This window comes from Pempheris klunzingeri, chromosome 5, assembly GCF_042242105.1.
Source record: "Pempheris klunzingeri isolate RE-2024b chromosome 5, fPemKlu1.hap1, whole genome shotgun sequence".
Classification (NCBI taxonomy): Eukaryota; Metazoa; Chordata; class Actinopteri; order Acropomatiformes; family Pempheridae; genus Pempheris; species Pempheris klunzingeri.
In genome coordinates, this window is record NC_092016.1 from 21437302 (window position 1) to 21453875 (window position 16574).

At 40.5% G+C, this 16574-nt stretch overlaps 1 protein-coding gene across 1 annotated transcript in view; it reads right to left on the reverse strand.

Annotated features, from left to right (window-relative positions):
- cdh13 (cadherin 13, H-cadherin (heart)) overlaps positions 1 to 16574 on the reverse strand; it is a 288979-nt gene that overhangs the window by 166900 nt on the left and 105505 nt on the right. The window contains exons 3-4 of the mRNA XM_070830937.1: positions 16080 to 16291; positions 1971 to 2084 (exon numbers count right to left, since the gene is read on the reverse strand). Of these exons, the coding sequence (XP_070687038.1) occupies positions 1971 to 2084; positions 16080 to 16291 (326 nt within the window). The remainder of the gene's footprint in view (positions 1 to 1970; positions 2085 to 16079; positions 16292 to 16574) is intronic.

Below are 16574 nucleotides of genomic sequence, written 5' to 3' on the forward strand. Positions count from 1 at the left end.
GCACTCCATCATCAAGTGATCTTTAGAGGCACAAACTGTGCACTGTTTTTTGTAGCTTAAGAAATTATTGACGAAAACAACACAGCAAAGACTACTCTTTTCAGCAAGCAAAACCATTAGAGAATTGTCGCTAATTACATCCACCCTAATAACACTATCTGCTTTGTTCTGGTGCTGGATGAATCTCAAAGAGGATCTCTTGAAACTGTAAAAATATTCAGCTAGGCCTTCCAGTACTGTGAGGGTGTGGGATTCATGTAAGAGTAGAACACCAGATTCGGTAAAGTCAGATGGCTGAGAGGACTACTATATATTTATGTATGGCCTTTCAAATAGAGCGCTGTTTACAAATCGATGTTATTTTGTATGGAGGGTTTGCAAAAAAAGTATTTTTTTTTTGTGTATGGAGAACAAAATGATGTACAGTAGCTCAACCAGACTGAAAACTGGCAGGATATTAAGAGGCAAAGAACCCTCTGAGCAACAGTAAAATAAGAATATAAGAAATCACCAGCCATTGATAAAAGAAAACAGCACGGATTTAAACAGGTACAGCTTCCTGATTTAGTGTCAAGTGCACATTAATGCCTGTAATGAGCTGGAATTAACAGGCGTGTTGTTTATCTATTCTTAAAACTTCAAAATAGGAGGTGAGGTTAAGTCTATGATCAGCAACATCACAGAACAACAACATACTTGGGACTGACAGTTTAGACATCTTAAACCTATTCAGTCAAACCACTGAGTAGACTGCAGACAACCCAAAGGACAACAGGTTCCCAAAATATTTAGAGCCCAATTGCAGCATCTTTGTGGTTCAATAATGATCTGGGGTCCCAATTAAAGGTTATTTCTCTGTGTTCCATGCACCATATCCCAAACATGATCAAAACCAGGATTAATCTCATAATCTGGGGTGTATTCCATCGATGCAGCTAATGAAAGCTGCGCTTATTTGGAAAAGCTTAGACTGTGCGTGCATCTGCAGTACATAAGGAAGCCCAGAAGAATCAAGGCACTTTCTTTATTTTACTTTGTATTCTTTTCTAACTCTTTGTGTTCAAAACCTTATGTTACATTTGCTGTATGTCTTGTGCTATATGATTAAAGACTGGATGGTTGGTTGGTTGGTTGATTTTGGTGACAGTGATAGTGGTTAGACAGATTTTCATAACTTTATTGCTATTGATACGGTTGTTGGAACTAAAGTAAACACATACTTTCATAGTCTGATATAAACATTGAGGTATGTTTAGGTTTAAGCTAACTTGTTTAATGGTAGCCCTGAGCAAGTTTGTACGTGATCATGATAATGCCATGGCGTCAAAGAGATAAGCTCAACTGAAATCCCACCCACACATGATGGGATATGGATAAAGAAAAGAACTGCTTCCTATAATGGAAGTATATTACTATTTCTATAAAGCGGTCAATGCAAACCATCTTTGTTCATGCTCAACCAATGAAATAAAGACTTATTCAGTGAAGGCAAAACATTTGGTCCTCTAACAGTGGAAGGAAATGACTTTAGGGGCCCGTTTGATGCTTGTCGGTGATTTGATGTGAAATCCTAATCACGGAGCCACCACCTCTCTTTTCCCATTCTTAGATTCCTCTGTATAGCTACATTCCCCATCGCTATATTTACCCATAAATCATCTATGGAGTTGCATATATTTGGGAGCAGACCATACCCCTCTCTGGTTTGGGCCAAATCAGATTAGGGTGAAAATTCATTAAAAAAAGGAACTGTCACACAACATAAAAATAACATTTTCCAAAGCTTTAAATAATGCACATATTGAATCAGCCCTGCACTTTGGCCAATATTCTCTCCAGCGTGAGCATTTCAAAACAGCTGGCTCAATTTTTTTTTTTTCATTGTTATGAAATAGTTCCTGAGGGAGATTTGGATGCTGTTTGGAAACCAAGCCCGCCGGAGTTTATGATAGCACGGTGATGTTTCTTACCCTGCCAATGATCCTGGGGAAGGGAGCTCTCTGGTTCTCAGTTATAATCATAGGAGGGACCAGCAGGGATCTCTTAGATCTGTGTGGTTCCGTCTGACCAAGACCCAGGATATCCTGAAAGATAAAAAAGAGAAACTATATTTACATTTTTAAACCTTGAAGTAACAATCCATAACATTTTATGCCTTGCCTAGTCACGTTGTGATACGTTCCCCCATGTGGTGACGTCCTTTATTGATCCTTACACCAACCGTACCTTGTGTAGAGCTACATTTTAGCATTTTGTTAGTAATTAACCTAAACTACATCAATGATGCATAAACCCACACAAATCAAGCAGTCAAAGTATGCATTTTGAAATTTTGCTAAAAAATGTTTAAACAAGCTACTGTTGGAGTGACTCTCACTTTTGATGGCAGTGTGTGAGGAATGAAGAGGCTGCATCTGGCAAGCAGCACCATATGTTTTACATGTTTGGAGAGGAGAAGAGAAGAGGGGAGAGGAAAAGAGGGGAGAGGAGAGGATACTCTCTGGGCAAAAAATGAATAACTATCGGTGCTGCTTTTGCTGCAATTTAATTTACATTCTTTAATTCTTTATTCGGCTCGTGTTAAATGAGGACAGGAGAGAGAGAAGGAGGAAAAAAAAAATCACTTAAGCACGAGCAACACAGACAAGATGAGAGAGTAAAAATGAAGAAATGAGAGACGACAAGGTTTTGGCAAAGCAAGTGCATTGTTCATGCAGAAAGATCCAATTTGAAATGTTATTTTTGCTCTTGAGAACACAATAGCATAATGTAATTTCATCTTCCACCCTCCTGCTGTTGTAAACAAGGTTGTGGTTGTTACTGTATAATATAGTGAGCGATTTTTCCTGCTCTTCCTCACGTTGAAATCACTGACATAGGGCCCTTCTGCTCGGTTGTTGATGAAAATAATGCCTGTCACTGACACTATGAGCAGGAAGCTGGTTCTGGCTACTAACAAGGAGGTGATGACCTACAGGGGAGGACAGTCTGCTGATTGTCTGTACACCTGGACACAAGCCGAGGAGAGGCAATAAATACAGACACACAGCCAAATGCGCTGCCAGACCCCAACAAATATGTCCACAAGCCATGCATATTCTTTTTTTGGTGCATCTATGTATCATAATTGATAAAATAAAATATTATATTGAAACAGACTTCTGTATGTGCGGTATGCTGATAAGCCTTCAGGGTCCAAATTATCTGATGCAATTTATTTCAATTAAAATGATTAAACATACATTTAAATAAAGAACTAATTGACATTCTCTCTGTTTCTTTGCCTTCTGTTTAGGTCTTTCAAGACCACCCGGACAGACAATAAAAGCCTCAAGCCAGTGCAGCAGTGTTCAGTGACGCATTCTGATCTCCCAAAGTAATAAGAGGTTGGGTCGGAGGGAAAGCCATTTTCTGGGAGAGCTAAAGTGCCACCCCCTCCCCAAAAGAAGGCAACACAAGTACAATACCAGAACAGGTCTATAAGATTCACCTTTTCAGCATAAAAGCTACAGGGATGTTCATAATGTTCATGAAGCATCACTTTCTTAAGAGTGCCTCTGAAATGGCAAGCATGAGGTATACGTGGAAAATAATATACTATTACTATAACCTCTGATTATTATGGCAGAAGAATTTTAATGTAAACACACAATTAAAAGTAAGAATTACCTACAGTGGGAGACGCTAAGGGTTGATTATATGCTTCATCAGCGTTAAGCCCCTGTTGCTTTTCTTGTATTGCATGTGCTCAAATAAAACAATTTAATAGTAAGAATATTGTTTCTCTGGTTTACAGTCTCGGGAGAGAACTCTGCACTGATACCACAAGGTTACACAGAACAAGAGCGCTATATTATGTGGGACTGGTTTAGCGGTATTAATCAGCTGGTTAAAGTCCAGCTGATATTAATTTGCTTTTTTTTTCTGCTAAAGCATGAATATCTGCACTGTGAATTATGCATCCGATGCTCTCCTTTTAGAAAATGATGGTGCGCAAAATAGAGATATTTATATTGTATGTCTTTTTCGAGATGACATTATCCGATTCACAGTTGGAGCACTTCCACAGCTTGGATTGACGCGGCACTCTCCCAAATAAATCAGTACAACAGGTAAAGAAAATATCTGATTCTTTCAGTCAAAAGTAGACGCTAGCTACATTAAAACCTTGAGATATATGACTCCCTAGATGCATGTTGGCCAGAAAACCATGAATCACTGAGCCTAAAATTCTGTTAAGTACAAAGACACAAATATTTTCAGAATCTATAACAAATAAAATGAAAAAAAATTATGTTTTTACTACAAAAAGGGACGACTAGATGTGAATTAAACTAGATTTTAACACTGAACCCTCATAACACTAATTTGATCAACCCCATGCAACCACAGTTCTTTGTCTACACAAACGCAGTCGCTGCTTAAATGACAGAAAAACGACAGTGAAAGAAACACAGTAACAAGCCCCGTTGCTGAGTCCTGATTAAAATGACAACACAGTCTCAATATGAAAGGGAAAATACCAATCTGGGGTTCTTGTGGTTTCATTTGCAATGCAAATAGTCTCTTTTGTCCTTCATCTTTTATAGCCTACTTCACAACACTTTATGGACAATGTGCACTGTACATGGATGTGGCTGTGTGTGTATGTGTATGCAGGAGACTGTTTCCGTGTTTACTGTTCACACTGCTGTTTTTGGCTGACAAGGACGCTGGCACCACTCTCACCCCTGTCAGAATGACAGAAAGAGAACAGGTAAGAGGGGAAAACTGAGCCATTTGTTTACAGCACAGTGCCGAAACTCCGACAGAGAGGGCAATGCCAAACACTCACACCACTAAGCGCCTCACTCCTCGACCGATCCAAGCCACAAAGGTCAGAGAGAACACAATGAAACAGCAATCATAAACACAACCCGACCAGAACAAACCAAAGACACACCGAGCAGCCTCTGAAATGGCCACTGTTATCAAACCCACTGGGGGATGACCTTCCAAATGTCAAAGACAAATCTAAAACTGGACCTGAAGCAGTTAAACAGTGCGCAAAACTGTGAGAGATTATATGACCTATTTTGTATCCTAAGAGCACAGTCACTGGTGTGTGTATATACAAGTGACTGCTTCACAAGTGACTTGATGGACTTTTAAGAGCTGCCCGTAAAAATCCGGCCCTTGTCTGAAGCCCATGGATGACAGCATCAATCCCATCATGCACAGGTCTCAGCTGTGTGATATTTGTAAAGGAAGGGGAAAAGAGCTGGGAGGCAAACAGGCACCATGAGGTAATTTTAGTGTCTGGATGTGGGCACTGGTGACAGGGGTTGAGGCTAAGACAGATCATGCTGTCAAATCCACATCCTCACTGAGCTGAGATACAGTGGATATGGAAAGAGAGTGATGGCGCTTTAAAACCCATCAAAGTTCTGCAGGTGGATCAGGGCGGTAGAGGCACTGACAAGCGTGTTCAGCTGGATGCAGGCGTCTGTCCTGCGCTTTGAGGATGGCTCTCCACGGGGCATTCTGGAAAAGATAACCCTCCCTGTTGCAGGCTGCATGTGTGACAAATGGTGTTCTTACTGCTTGGTGACACCGTAAGAAAAGGAAGCCACAAATCTTTAATGTGTCCTCTTCATAAATTACTGCTGCGCCATCAACTCTAATTCAGCCTTAACACATTAGCTTCACACTCTCTCTGCCGCTGACTCTCAGATGATCATTAAAGCATCTTAGCGTGCTGAGCTGAAAGCGTCATGAAAAGCAAAAAGTCTTGTTGAGAAGATTTTGATATACATGATCATTCAGAAGTAAGAAAGAGGGGGCAAATAGTGGCTGCCTATACGTTTACAGTGTTTACATGCCTTCTGTACTACAGTATGCATATATGGCTGTGTGTGTGTGTGTGTGTGTGTAAGGGAGCCAAAGAGCCTCCGTCATTGTCACCTGAGTGCAGAGTTACTGTGGCAGTAAAGTCACGTCCTTGTCTATTCTGCCATTTTCACTCTCAATGCTATATTGAGAAGTGTCATTACTCATTTCTGACAATGTGTTGGAGACCTGGTGAGAAATGGATAATATCAAGGCCACCATCGGACAGCGGTGACAGGGATGTACAGTTATTTAATGTGGAATAAACTCTTGGATATGCAGCCAGGTCAGGCAATTAGTCAGTTCTTAGCTCCCTTAGTCCCTCAGCGCGAGCGGGCAAAGCACTCATCCACACTCATCTGAAATCGCAGCCCTCAGTGTGGGTGTTGAGAGCACAATGTTTCACACTGTGTATAGAAGTATAATCGAGGCAGCATAAACACTTTTCCTTTTAGTCAAGCGGTATATAGCGAGACACTGATGACTAAAGTTTATTTCAAATATTCAGTTACCTGATTAATTAGTGGTTGTATGTGTGTGTACGGTATTACCTGCACACAGTGTTGCAGGGTGTCCACTGACTGACTGATAACTGTTTCAAAATTAACCTCATTTCATAAACTTTCATAAACTTTTAGCACAATAAATGTTAAGTCCTATAAAGTGCCTTCATATTACATGGTTAATGTGTTAGAGCAGTGATTCTCAAAGTGCGGCCCGCAGGCCAATACCGACCCTCAGAAACATTTTATGCAGTCCCTAAACAGGACATGAAAGGCACGCATTATATAAAGATATAATGTGCGCCTTTCATGTGGTCCATTTTGATACTTTGACAGCCTGCTTTATAATACAGTACTCAGCTACTACCCACCCCAAGCAAGCATCTGTCAGGTCAGGATTGACATCTTAAAGAACGCTACTAGTTGCATGGCAACTAATGGCACCTCGGGAGTGTTGCGGGAATTATGTTCCGCTATCAGTGCTGATGCTGTTGTTGATGCTAAAGTTAGCAGTGGGAATGGAACTAGACAGCAAGAGGGGACGAGCACTGTAAAGCTCCTATAACTGCCAAAGGTGAAACTTTCTTCCGCTAATGTGGACGCTTTCTGGCATCTTAATGTGTGATAAATAATCATATGCTGACTCCCTAAATTGGCGGTCATCAAAACCACCGTGCTTTCTTAATCAGCCCCTTGCATTGTAGAGGAGGCATTTAATCTGTATTTAGAAACCATACTCGTTTTCACCCCACAGGAATACCGTATTAGCTTCCTGCGTCTTTTTCTTGAAACCAATTTCTGAAATAATGCCTTTGTTATCCTCTGCTGACCTGAAAAAGTCATCCATGTGATGATCCATGTTTCCCTTGACTTCCGTCACAGTCAGACTTCTGTCTCATCTGCAGCTGGTACAGCACCCAGAAGGGAGGCTTTTAACTAAATCTAAGAGGCATCGCTTTCATAATCTAATTTTAGCTTTTCTACTTCAGTTGTCACCTAATTTTAGGATTTATTCCAAAGTGTTAACAATACTGCTTATATGCGTGACCTTTAAGCCAAATTGGAGCCTGACCACCCTAAGCAAGACGCTGTTAAAGGCTGAAATGAACATGGTTTAGCTCTGAGTTTTCATCCTTAAAGAGCTCCTGAGATAAGACAGGGATTGAGGGCACTAATTCATCAGCTGGGCCTGAAAACGATGCTTTAGCTATCCAAAAAAATTAGCACCCATTGAAAAATGATGAGCTTCTTGATTATGCTTTTCAGGCATGATAATCAAAACACAATTAAGCAGAGTGTCTTGTCAAAATGCAGTTCAGATGCTCAAAGCTTTAATACCAATATATTCGCTCTCCTCTTCATTGCCAAAATAGCTTTTCATACGCTTCATGTTATTTTACTATTTCACCCGATGTGAGACAAGACGTTTTTATAATTAGCACAGCTTTTTTTTGAATTATGCACATCAATAATTTAAAGGTGGAGGTTTGTTTTGCTTCTCTTGTAAATTACCATGACGTTAAGCCTTTTGGTTTCCTCTCCAGTACTCACTCCCACGCATAAACATAACAAAAAAAATGTGTAAGTTAGCAGATATATTAAACCACTTCAGTGAAAGATGGAGGGCAAGGAGGAACCAGTGTAAAAAAAAAAAAAGACAGACAATAGACAAAGGCAGTAAACAGAATTAACAAATGACAGCTACAGAACAAGCTAAGTAGAGATAGCGTGAGTGGGATGGAGACAGAGAGAGGAAGATTATTTGTGTTGTGTTGTATAATGCGAGATGTTGTGCTGCGGTTGCAAGATGTCACATCTTAGTCATCCCCGGAAAGCCTTACTGAACATTGAAAGCTCGGTTAGGGAAAATCTATTTGCCATTCCAAGATGAGGATTTTGCTCAGGATGCAATATTACATTTCATTCAGTGCGTGAAAATGGATGAAACATAACAAAAGCAAAATAAATAGGCTTTTGGACTCAGATTATTTTGCCCCTTATCAGTTGTTACATTTGAATGGGGACTGTAAATGCCCCCTGAAGGTAAGCAAATGTTCTGTATAACTGTCGTTCTGCACAGCATAACCAAAACAACACAGAATAATGCACACAAAAAAGTCCATATCTTGAAGCATGCATTTGTTAAATTGAAATGCATTCTTCCATTAATTCACATATTGATCGGTTGCAAAAAAAAGGGGAGAATAAATTACTCTTTGAATTCTGAGTTTTGCTCATAATAGGAATCATTCATCAGCCGCCTCTCTCCCTCCAGGCCTGTGTTAAAGCAAACTAACAGCTTGTGCAGAGGAATTAAAAGCTGATTCTCTCCACCTTCGCTCACAGCACTTATCAATTATCGCCAGCCAATATTGTCTGCCACGATACCATTAGTTATGCCAATAAATTCACCATGGAATGTTTCCGTTCTGCATTAGAGAGGAAACAAAGGGAGGTTTGGGCAAATACAAAATCTAACTTTGACAGGAGCATAAAAATGAGATTTCCTTACCAAAACACAATTTCAAAAAGAAAGCTACTCTGTGATAGAATAATTGAAAACAAGGTAAGAGGCATCAAGACAACCTGACAATCGTAAGTACTATTAAGGATTGGAGATTTAAAGCTCAGCATCCCAGTGCAGTCAGTGTTGTCATTCCACAAGTAAAACCCCTGGCTTATTGAAGCAAGCTGTCAAAAACGCCCTGAGTTAGTTACAGATTCTCGAGAAGCTGCTGCCAGTCTGAACTCCAGTTTGATGGAGGACTGCAGGACACAGACAGAGAAAGGGACAATAGGTTTTTCTGAAGATACTGTATGATTCTCACAGCTTGAGGAGCTTCAGCAGATAAATTGATAGTGAAATAATGAAAGCTTTTAACCACTGTGCCTCACTACAGGCTCTCATATGCTTCTATTGCTTCTATTAGCTTTAAGATATCTTTCTCTGTGACCGGCTCCTTTTCTTCTAAATCTTTTCTCCATTTTTGTTCTTCTCTCTACAACTTGCGTAATTCATGGACTTTAAGACTTTTTTTTAAACAGTTAAGTAAATGTACTTTAAAATGGACAGACATGAACATTAAAGCACTTAATCTGAGTTATCAAGCTTCCCTGATCAGCTAGATGGCATCTTACTGCGGGGATTTAAGGAACGACAAAACGTAAAAGACAAAATGGTGAAAACTGTGATGATAATGTGGTTCATGTTCCAACTATCAATGGATTTGTTGTCCAACAGCGAAATCCACCTACTGACATGCCTTCCCTTGAAAAAAGCAGATTCAGGTTAAATACAACCTCTACAGTCTTAATTTTGTAGTTTGGGCAATAACAACAGTGAATTTTGTTTTTAGTCTTCCAGACTACTGCAGCAATGTGACCATGTTCCCAGAACTCAGTCACTTCAGTTAATACAATAAACATAGAAACAAGAACCGAGCTGTAATAAACCACAATGTCCCCATGTCATCATGTGACTACATCTCTGCATGCTTCATAGCTGACTGAATATATAGGAATTATTTCCAATTACGCATAACTATACACTGCAACAATGACCAATATACAACAATGACCAAGCGTGAACAGCCACGCTAGCGGCTCGTTGAGGCCCTACTTAGGCTTGGCAGTGCTGTGAGCTAAATGCTGGCATCAGTATGCTGACAAGCTTGTTTGGCATATTAGCACTGAGCACAACTTACAGATCACCAAAGTCATTTCGGTTCATCCTACAGCAAACATGAATGTGTCTACCAAATATTATGGCAGTGCTTTTAATAGTTGTTGAGACATTTCACTTAAAACCAAAAATGTTAACCTCGTGGTAGCTCCAGAGTAAAAGTCATAATAAAAGTCATCAGAGGTTATGTCCTGGGGACCATGAATGTCTACACAAAGTTTTGAGGAAATGTATTTAGATGTAGAGATATTTCAGTTTGAACCGATGCTGTGTGCTGGCCTACAGTCAGGCCTCTTGCATGATAAGTCCTATTCTCCTACTAACAATAAATGCACTGCAAAATTAAATGACATGTAAAAGTCATCGACAAACAAAGTGTCTCGTGGAAAGCAAACACACACACATTCAGAAACTTCACTTTCCACACATAACTTGAGAAAAGACTAATTCACTTTTACCCTCAATGACTTGCCAAGGTAACACCCATGGACTGGCTAACCAAATAAGGGATGGTGAGAGGCACAAACAAATGAGAGCCACATCGTGCCGAAAGGGATGGAGACATTCATTAGGCTCAGGGGTGGAGGAGTGGTAGCAGCAGGACTCTGGGCACTGCAGCAGGAAGACAGATGATCTCTGAGAGCACTGTACATGCAGTCCCTGGAAACTTTTCCTAATCAACTTAGTGGTGTTTGGACTAAACAGAGGGGGAACTGAGGTATATGGAGGGTATGAATGAGGGACAAAGGTGTTTATTCAGGTGCACGGAGCTTTATAAGGCAGTCAATATGCTGGCCACAGAAATGTCTGTAGATTTCACAAACAAAAGGACACATTTGCAGTGGAACAAATCTCAGTGTTGGGGTGCAGGCTTGCTGGCCAAATTTCCACATAATTGGAACAAGGCAGTGTAATTCTTCTTACACCAAACTCTTGTGCATAAACATTACAGCTGTTTGCATTCCATTGTAGAAAAGTGCTTCCTCTTCCCCTCTATGTGACCTCAAGCATGAATAATGATTAAAAACATGGGAAAAGGGAAATATATGCACATTTGAGTAAGTTCCAAGTGGTTCCGATTTATTCTTATATTCAAAGAAAGATTGCACCGGGCTGACTCAGAGCATGTGTAAACCATATGAGAAACTCACAGTGGACTTTCTGCTGGCCATCCCAAGAGCCTTTTCAAGGACTACACATTTTTAAATGTCCCCAACCTGGATCAATAATCTAGATTGTATGTCATCAAACTGTAAATCCATCTGCCTTCACAGATTTAGTGCGAAGTTTAGTTGTTGTTGCCACCTACAACAGTGCTAGAAAACTGACACATCTCTGGTGAGGACAACGATATGTTCGTAGGTTTGGCAGAGCACAGCAGCAGCTGTTCTCTTGGCTTCCTCCAGCAGCTTTCACACGTTCCTCTTTAGTAAATCCAAACCCTTTCTTTTAACTTGTTATATTGTTGTCTTGGCGGATATAACATCAATCATTTCCTCTGTGCTCCCCATCCATCAGTCATCTTTTACTGAGGCTGTAATGCCTCTGCTTGTTTTAAAATAGGGGGCTATTTTTCTTTAAACAACACAGCGATTTACCTGAATAAGTCATGTTTCACTTTCTTTAAAAGTCCATTTGGTTTCAAAGATTATGGATGTGGGTGTTTCCCAACTGCCAAACATGCGTTTCTGAGGTGGTGTAATTATGTTAATTGATGATAATTAAGGTCGTATGAGTGTGCCTCACATTTATGAGCGATTAGAATTCATCAACATATGCACGAATATGACTGACAACAGATGTCTCTGGACATTTGATGGATTTGGTTTCTAATGTATTTAATTCGCAATTAAGATCACTAATGTATCTGTGCTTTGTAGTTGAAATGCCGTGCCTGTGTTTACATCTCAAAGCAAGCCTTCCATTTAAAGGAATAGTTTGGTATTTTGAGAAATATATTTACCTGCCTTCTTAGATGAGACAGTAGATGAGAAGAATGTGCAACTCTCATGTCTGTGCACAACATGTGAAGCTACTGTGCTGCAGGTTTTACCTGGCTTAGAGTGTTTTCATTAATATGGGGTTCAGGTTATGGAGACTGTATGTGGGTTTACAAAACTTTGTTGAAGGTTTAAGCAGTCTCATACGTGATGTGACAGTAGTAGTGTGAGTGTTTTATTGGGTGAAGACTAATCCTAATTACTAATAGGGTAAACAAGACATTCAACCCGAGTAATAACTGAATTAGCACAAAAGGTAAGGCAATTAACTCTCATTTATAAAGAGTAGGTGAAATTTCAATTCTCATCAAAATACTGGGTGTAACGAGGTGGACTAGCAACTTCTGTAGCCCGTCGAACCAGTAGTGTGGCTGCCTCACTTGCCCTATGACCTCCTGGACTGTCCTGTGACAGAGGAAAAGGGGGGGCGATTGCCACAAACCCGTGCTTTAACAGTGTACTGGCTGTGAATTAACCATGAACTGACTTATCCAAAACAGGAAGCCATTGTATGAGAGTTCCAGATGATGGCGTGATGAACGCTAAAAAGACTGATAAGTGACAATGATGAAGTGATGGAACCCAAAGCTTGCCTCTGGGTAGGTGTTGTTTAAAAGGCCTCACAGTGACTGCCACAAAAATGAACAAAGAGCTTCTATCAACATATAAGTTCTGAACTCTCTATGAACCAGTGATTAGGACGGAAGAATCCTGTAGTCCGAGCGACCCCGTGGTCTCTCTCTCACTCGTGGACCCCTGAGGCCCAGGCCAGACTGATCAGGGAGAGGAATGAGGGAAGTCTGTATGAACACTCTTCCATTTCTGCTCTAAGTTTAAATGTGGTTAAAGAAACTGTCCAAAGTGCCCACAGATCAATTAATGCTAATTAATGTGTTCTTTTGTCTAATGGTGTAACCCACATGTTCATGAATATCCAAGGATGACCAACTAACCAATTACAACTTTTGAGGATGCTGCTTCAAATCCTGTGATAACACTGCAATTCACCAATGAGTGAGAAGACTCAGGAAGTCCATATAATTAATAATCTGTGTCTAATAAATTAGAAACTAACCAACAGTATATTCAATCCAGGTCTGTTTAATCTGTGTCATGTGATAATTAGAGTAATGGAAGTTAATGCAAACTTGAGAATGTTAAAGATTAGGTCATTGTGTGTCATGCCATTTAGGAAGTTATTTGGTAAAGACTTAATGAATATATGTATTGGAAATGAAATATCTTGATTCTGGATACCATGCAATGTTAGGAATGAAAATGGATTTGGAACATAATGAATATGAAACAGAAATCTAATTTAGTACGTCTAAACTTTTTAGTGATGACACAGGCGTTCCTCTGTCAGAGGAGAACACGCTGCTAAGATGCAGAGGATAAAACCTCTGTCTCCCCTTCTGTCATTGCTTAGCCCCCTTCTTTTCTGCTTTGCCGTTTTTATTTTATTTTTAAGTTTTACTTTGCTACTTATAATCTTTGTGCCTGCTACCTTCAAGTTAAACTTTTGTAGACCGTTCCTTCTGAAGTTATAGCTGATCACTATGACTGAAAGTGTAACGGAGTTTTCTTAAAGTCCTCTTAAATACCGCCTGAAACACCAGCCAGAACCAAGTACTTTTGATAGCAACTCTCGTTTTTGATAACTCTGAACTGTTGCGTGTGACCAGCGACAACTTTTTCTTAGCGAGCTTTAAATGAGTTTTGAAGCTGAGGCCAACATCAGATCCAGATCCAGCACCCTGCCTATTAAGAGCTGAACGCCACTGGCTGTCCTGTAGTCCGAACGGACCGACAGACGCCACCGCCAAGAACCAGCACATCCTGATCCACCAGAACCTTCAAGTTCCTGAACCACGGTGCCGAGTGAACTGAGCCGACATCGCCAAGGCCCTCCAGCCTCCTGTCTCAGCCTCCAGAGAGAGCTCCTCTCTCTCCTCCTCCCCTGGAAACCTGCCAGGGACGCTGACAGCTGACCCTGCCTGTGTGACTGCGGACCACCGCTGGATGCATCGCTGCTGGACCAAGGGCCCACTTCACATGTATAACAGCTGGTGCTACTTCACAAGTTGGTGTCAGTGTAGCTCTGAGATCTATCTAAATCTGCAGGGAGAGTAGTCAGTGGATCCTCTGTGGTTCTAACTACAACGTTCTTAAAGTCAGACGGGTTCCCCTCGTCCTCCGGTACAATCAGTATTCAGTTTCATTTCACTATCACTAATCCAAAGGTTTATCAGCAATGTTAGTCTTCTGTCTTGATTGTTGTCTGTCTAGTGTCATTTCTGTCTCATCCGCCTTTATAGTCATTAGTGTTTTATGTTGATATTTAGCACTTATTAATAAAAAGGTGTATTAACCCCTTGTTGCCTGTTGTCGCAAATTCGCCTCAAACCTCTTCCGGTCTTGATGCATATTCTATATATATATATATATATATATATATATATATATATATATATATATATATATATATCCTATGCGTATATACATATATATTATATTATACTATTATTATATTGTACTAGTCTATGCTATGCTATATTCAAATGAACAATCTCCACTTCATTTAGCATCTGCTTGAATGCAAAAACACAAATAATACATTTTTTTATATGATTGTAAATAAATTCAGGCAGTAAGGGGTTAATCGCCACTTCGCTGCCTGGATATTTCTTCATAACAAGGTCTAAGAGGATCAATGCCACTGAGAACTTACACATTTAGAACTGAGACTGTTTAATGTTTAATTCTTAAGGTTATAGACCTGAAGCCATCTGTGCTAATAAAATAATAAGTTGAATTACCCGTCCAATGACGGGTGGTGCCCCTATTGATACGAGAGCTTTTAATTAATTAATTAAATGGTAGTCAACCTGCTACATCATTTTGGTGCCCCAGTGAGAGGCCTATATCTCCTACATTATTATGGTGCCCGCGTTGTGAAGCACCTATACTTCCTACACTTCCATACAGCTTGGTCACTAACATTTAACCGTAGCTAATAGCACAATTAACTTAATAGTTAACCCAACACAAACGACTTCCTAAACATCAACATAACCACATAGCAGTTATATGAACCACTTACTTTTGACATCTATGCACACAATAGGTTATGTTTACACTCTGGGGAGAGTGTCAGCCACAGTACAGGGGATTTCTGCTGCCAGCCTGTCTGGCCGGCGTTGCTATGGTCATAATAATTGGCTCCTTAATGAGCGCTATGCCAGAGTTTTTTGTATGGCTACCGTCAGCAGCCAATTAGCTTAGCTTAGCGCATAGACTGGAAATATGGCAAACAGCTCATGTTGCTTTGTCCAAGGGTAACAAAATCCACCTACCAGCATTCCTAAAGGTCACTAATTACCTATTTGTATAAACAGTACAGAAACCAAAGTGTATTATTGCATAATGTGCTGAATTATTTCATGGCTCTGCAAAACTTGAGTTGGTTGACACCACACACCAGCACCGGGAGTTTGTCAGGCAATTGCTTCAGCCTACCTCTGGCCAAGAAATAGTCCAGCACATAACCCCTCCGCAACCAGGGAATGTGTTTTCTTTATGCATTATTTATGTGTGAATTAATGAAACAAGATGTAACATATTAATAGTGAGTTTTAGAGGTAGGCAGGCTTGGTTACCTTTAGACAGGACCAGGCAAGCTGTTTCCTCTTTATAATTGTGCTCAACTTACCTGCTGCTGGCTGAAGCTTCATATTGGCAGTACAGACATGAGAGTGGTATCAATCTTGCCATCTTGGCAAGAAAACAAATAAGTGTATTTCCCGAAATATCAAACTAAACCACAGCTCGTAATTCGTCTTGTTCAGCCAGGGGCATTGCTATTCAATCGCTGCTACATTATGTCCACTTATACTACATTACAGTAACCTTTTTAATCTTTAATGAAGCACAACCTTTTCAATTTTGATGAAGTGTGAATAATGAAACCAAAAAAAAAAAACATGCACACCACTCACACACACACCAGCAGCAGGTTGCACTAACCCTGAGAGCGTGCGGCGACTGAACCGGCAGCCCGGTCACTTCCACCTGTGCCATGTCATCCGCATGTGCACTGAGCCCGTGGATGAACAGGAGTGGCCTGCTGTACGGGACATCTCGCTCAGCAACCAGATTCAGGTCTTCGTCCACGTGGAAGCTGGGGTCAGACACCTCAAACCTCGCGTCGTTGTTCCCCGCGCAGTCGTCAAACTCGACTGGAAGACACACAGAGTGGGTAGATGTTATGCATTCCCGCTGAACACATTAAAAAAAAAGAACAGAAATGTCAAGAAAGCACAGTCACTGAGGTATGCGCTGCACTGTAAAGGAAATAACTTGAAGGGTTGCCAAACAATTCACAAAAACAAGTAATTCTCAGATATAAACAGATGCCCTGAAGATAAACAGATACCCTGAAGAAAGAGCAGGATGTTGTGAAAGGCTCTGTCAGCAGGCTACAATAAAAGTCAGTGATCTCTGCTCACACAAGCCTGCTGC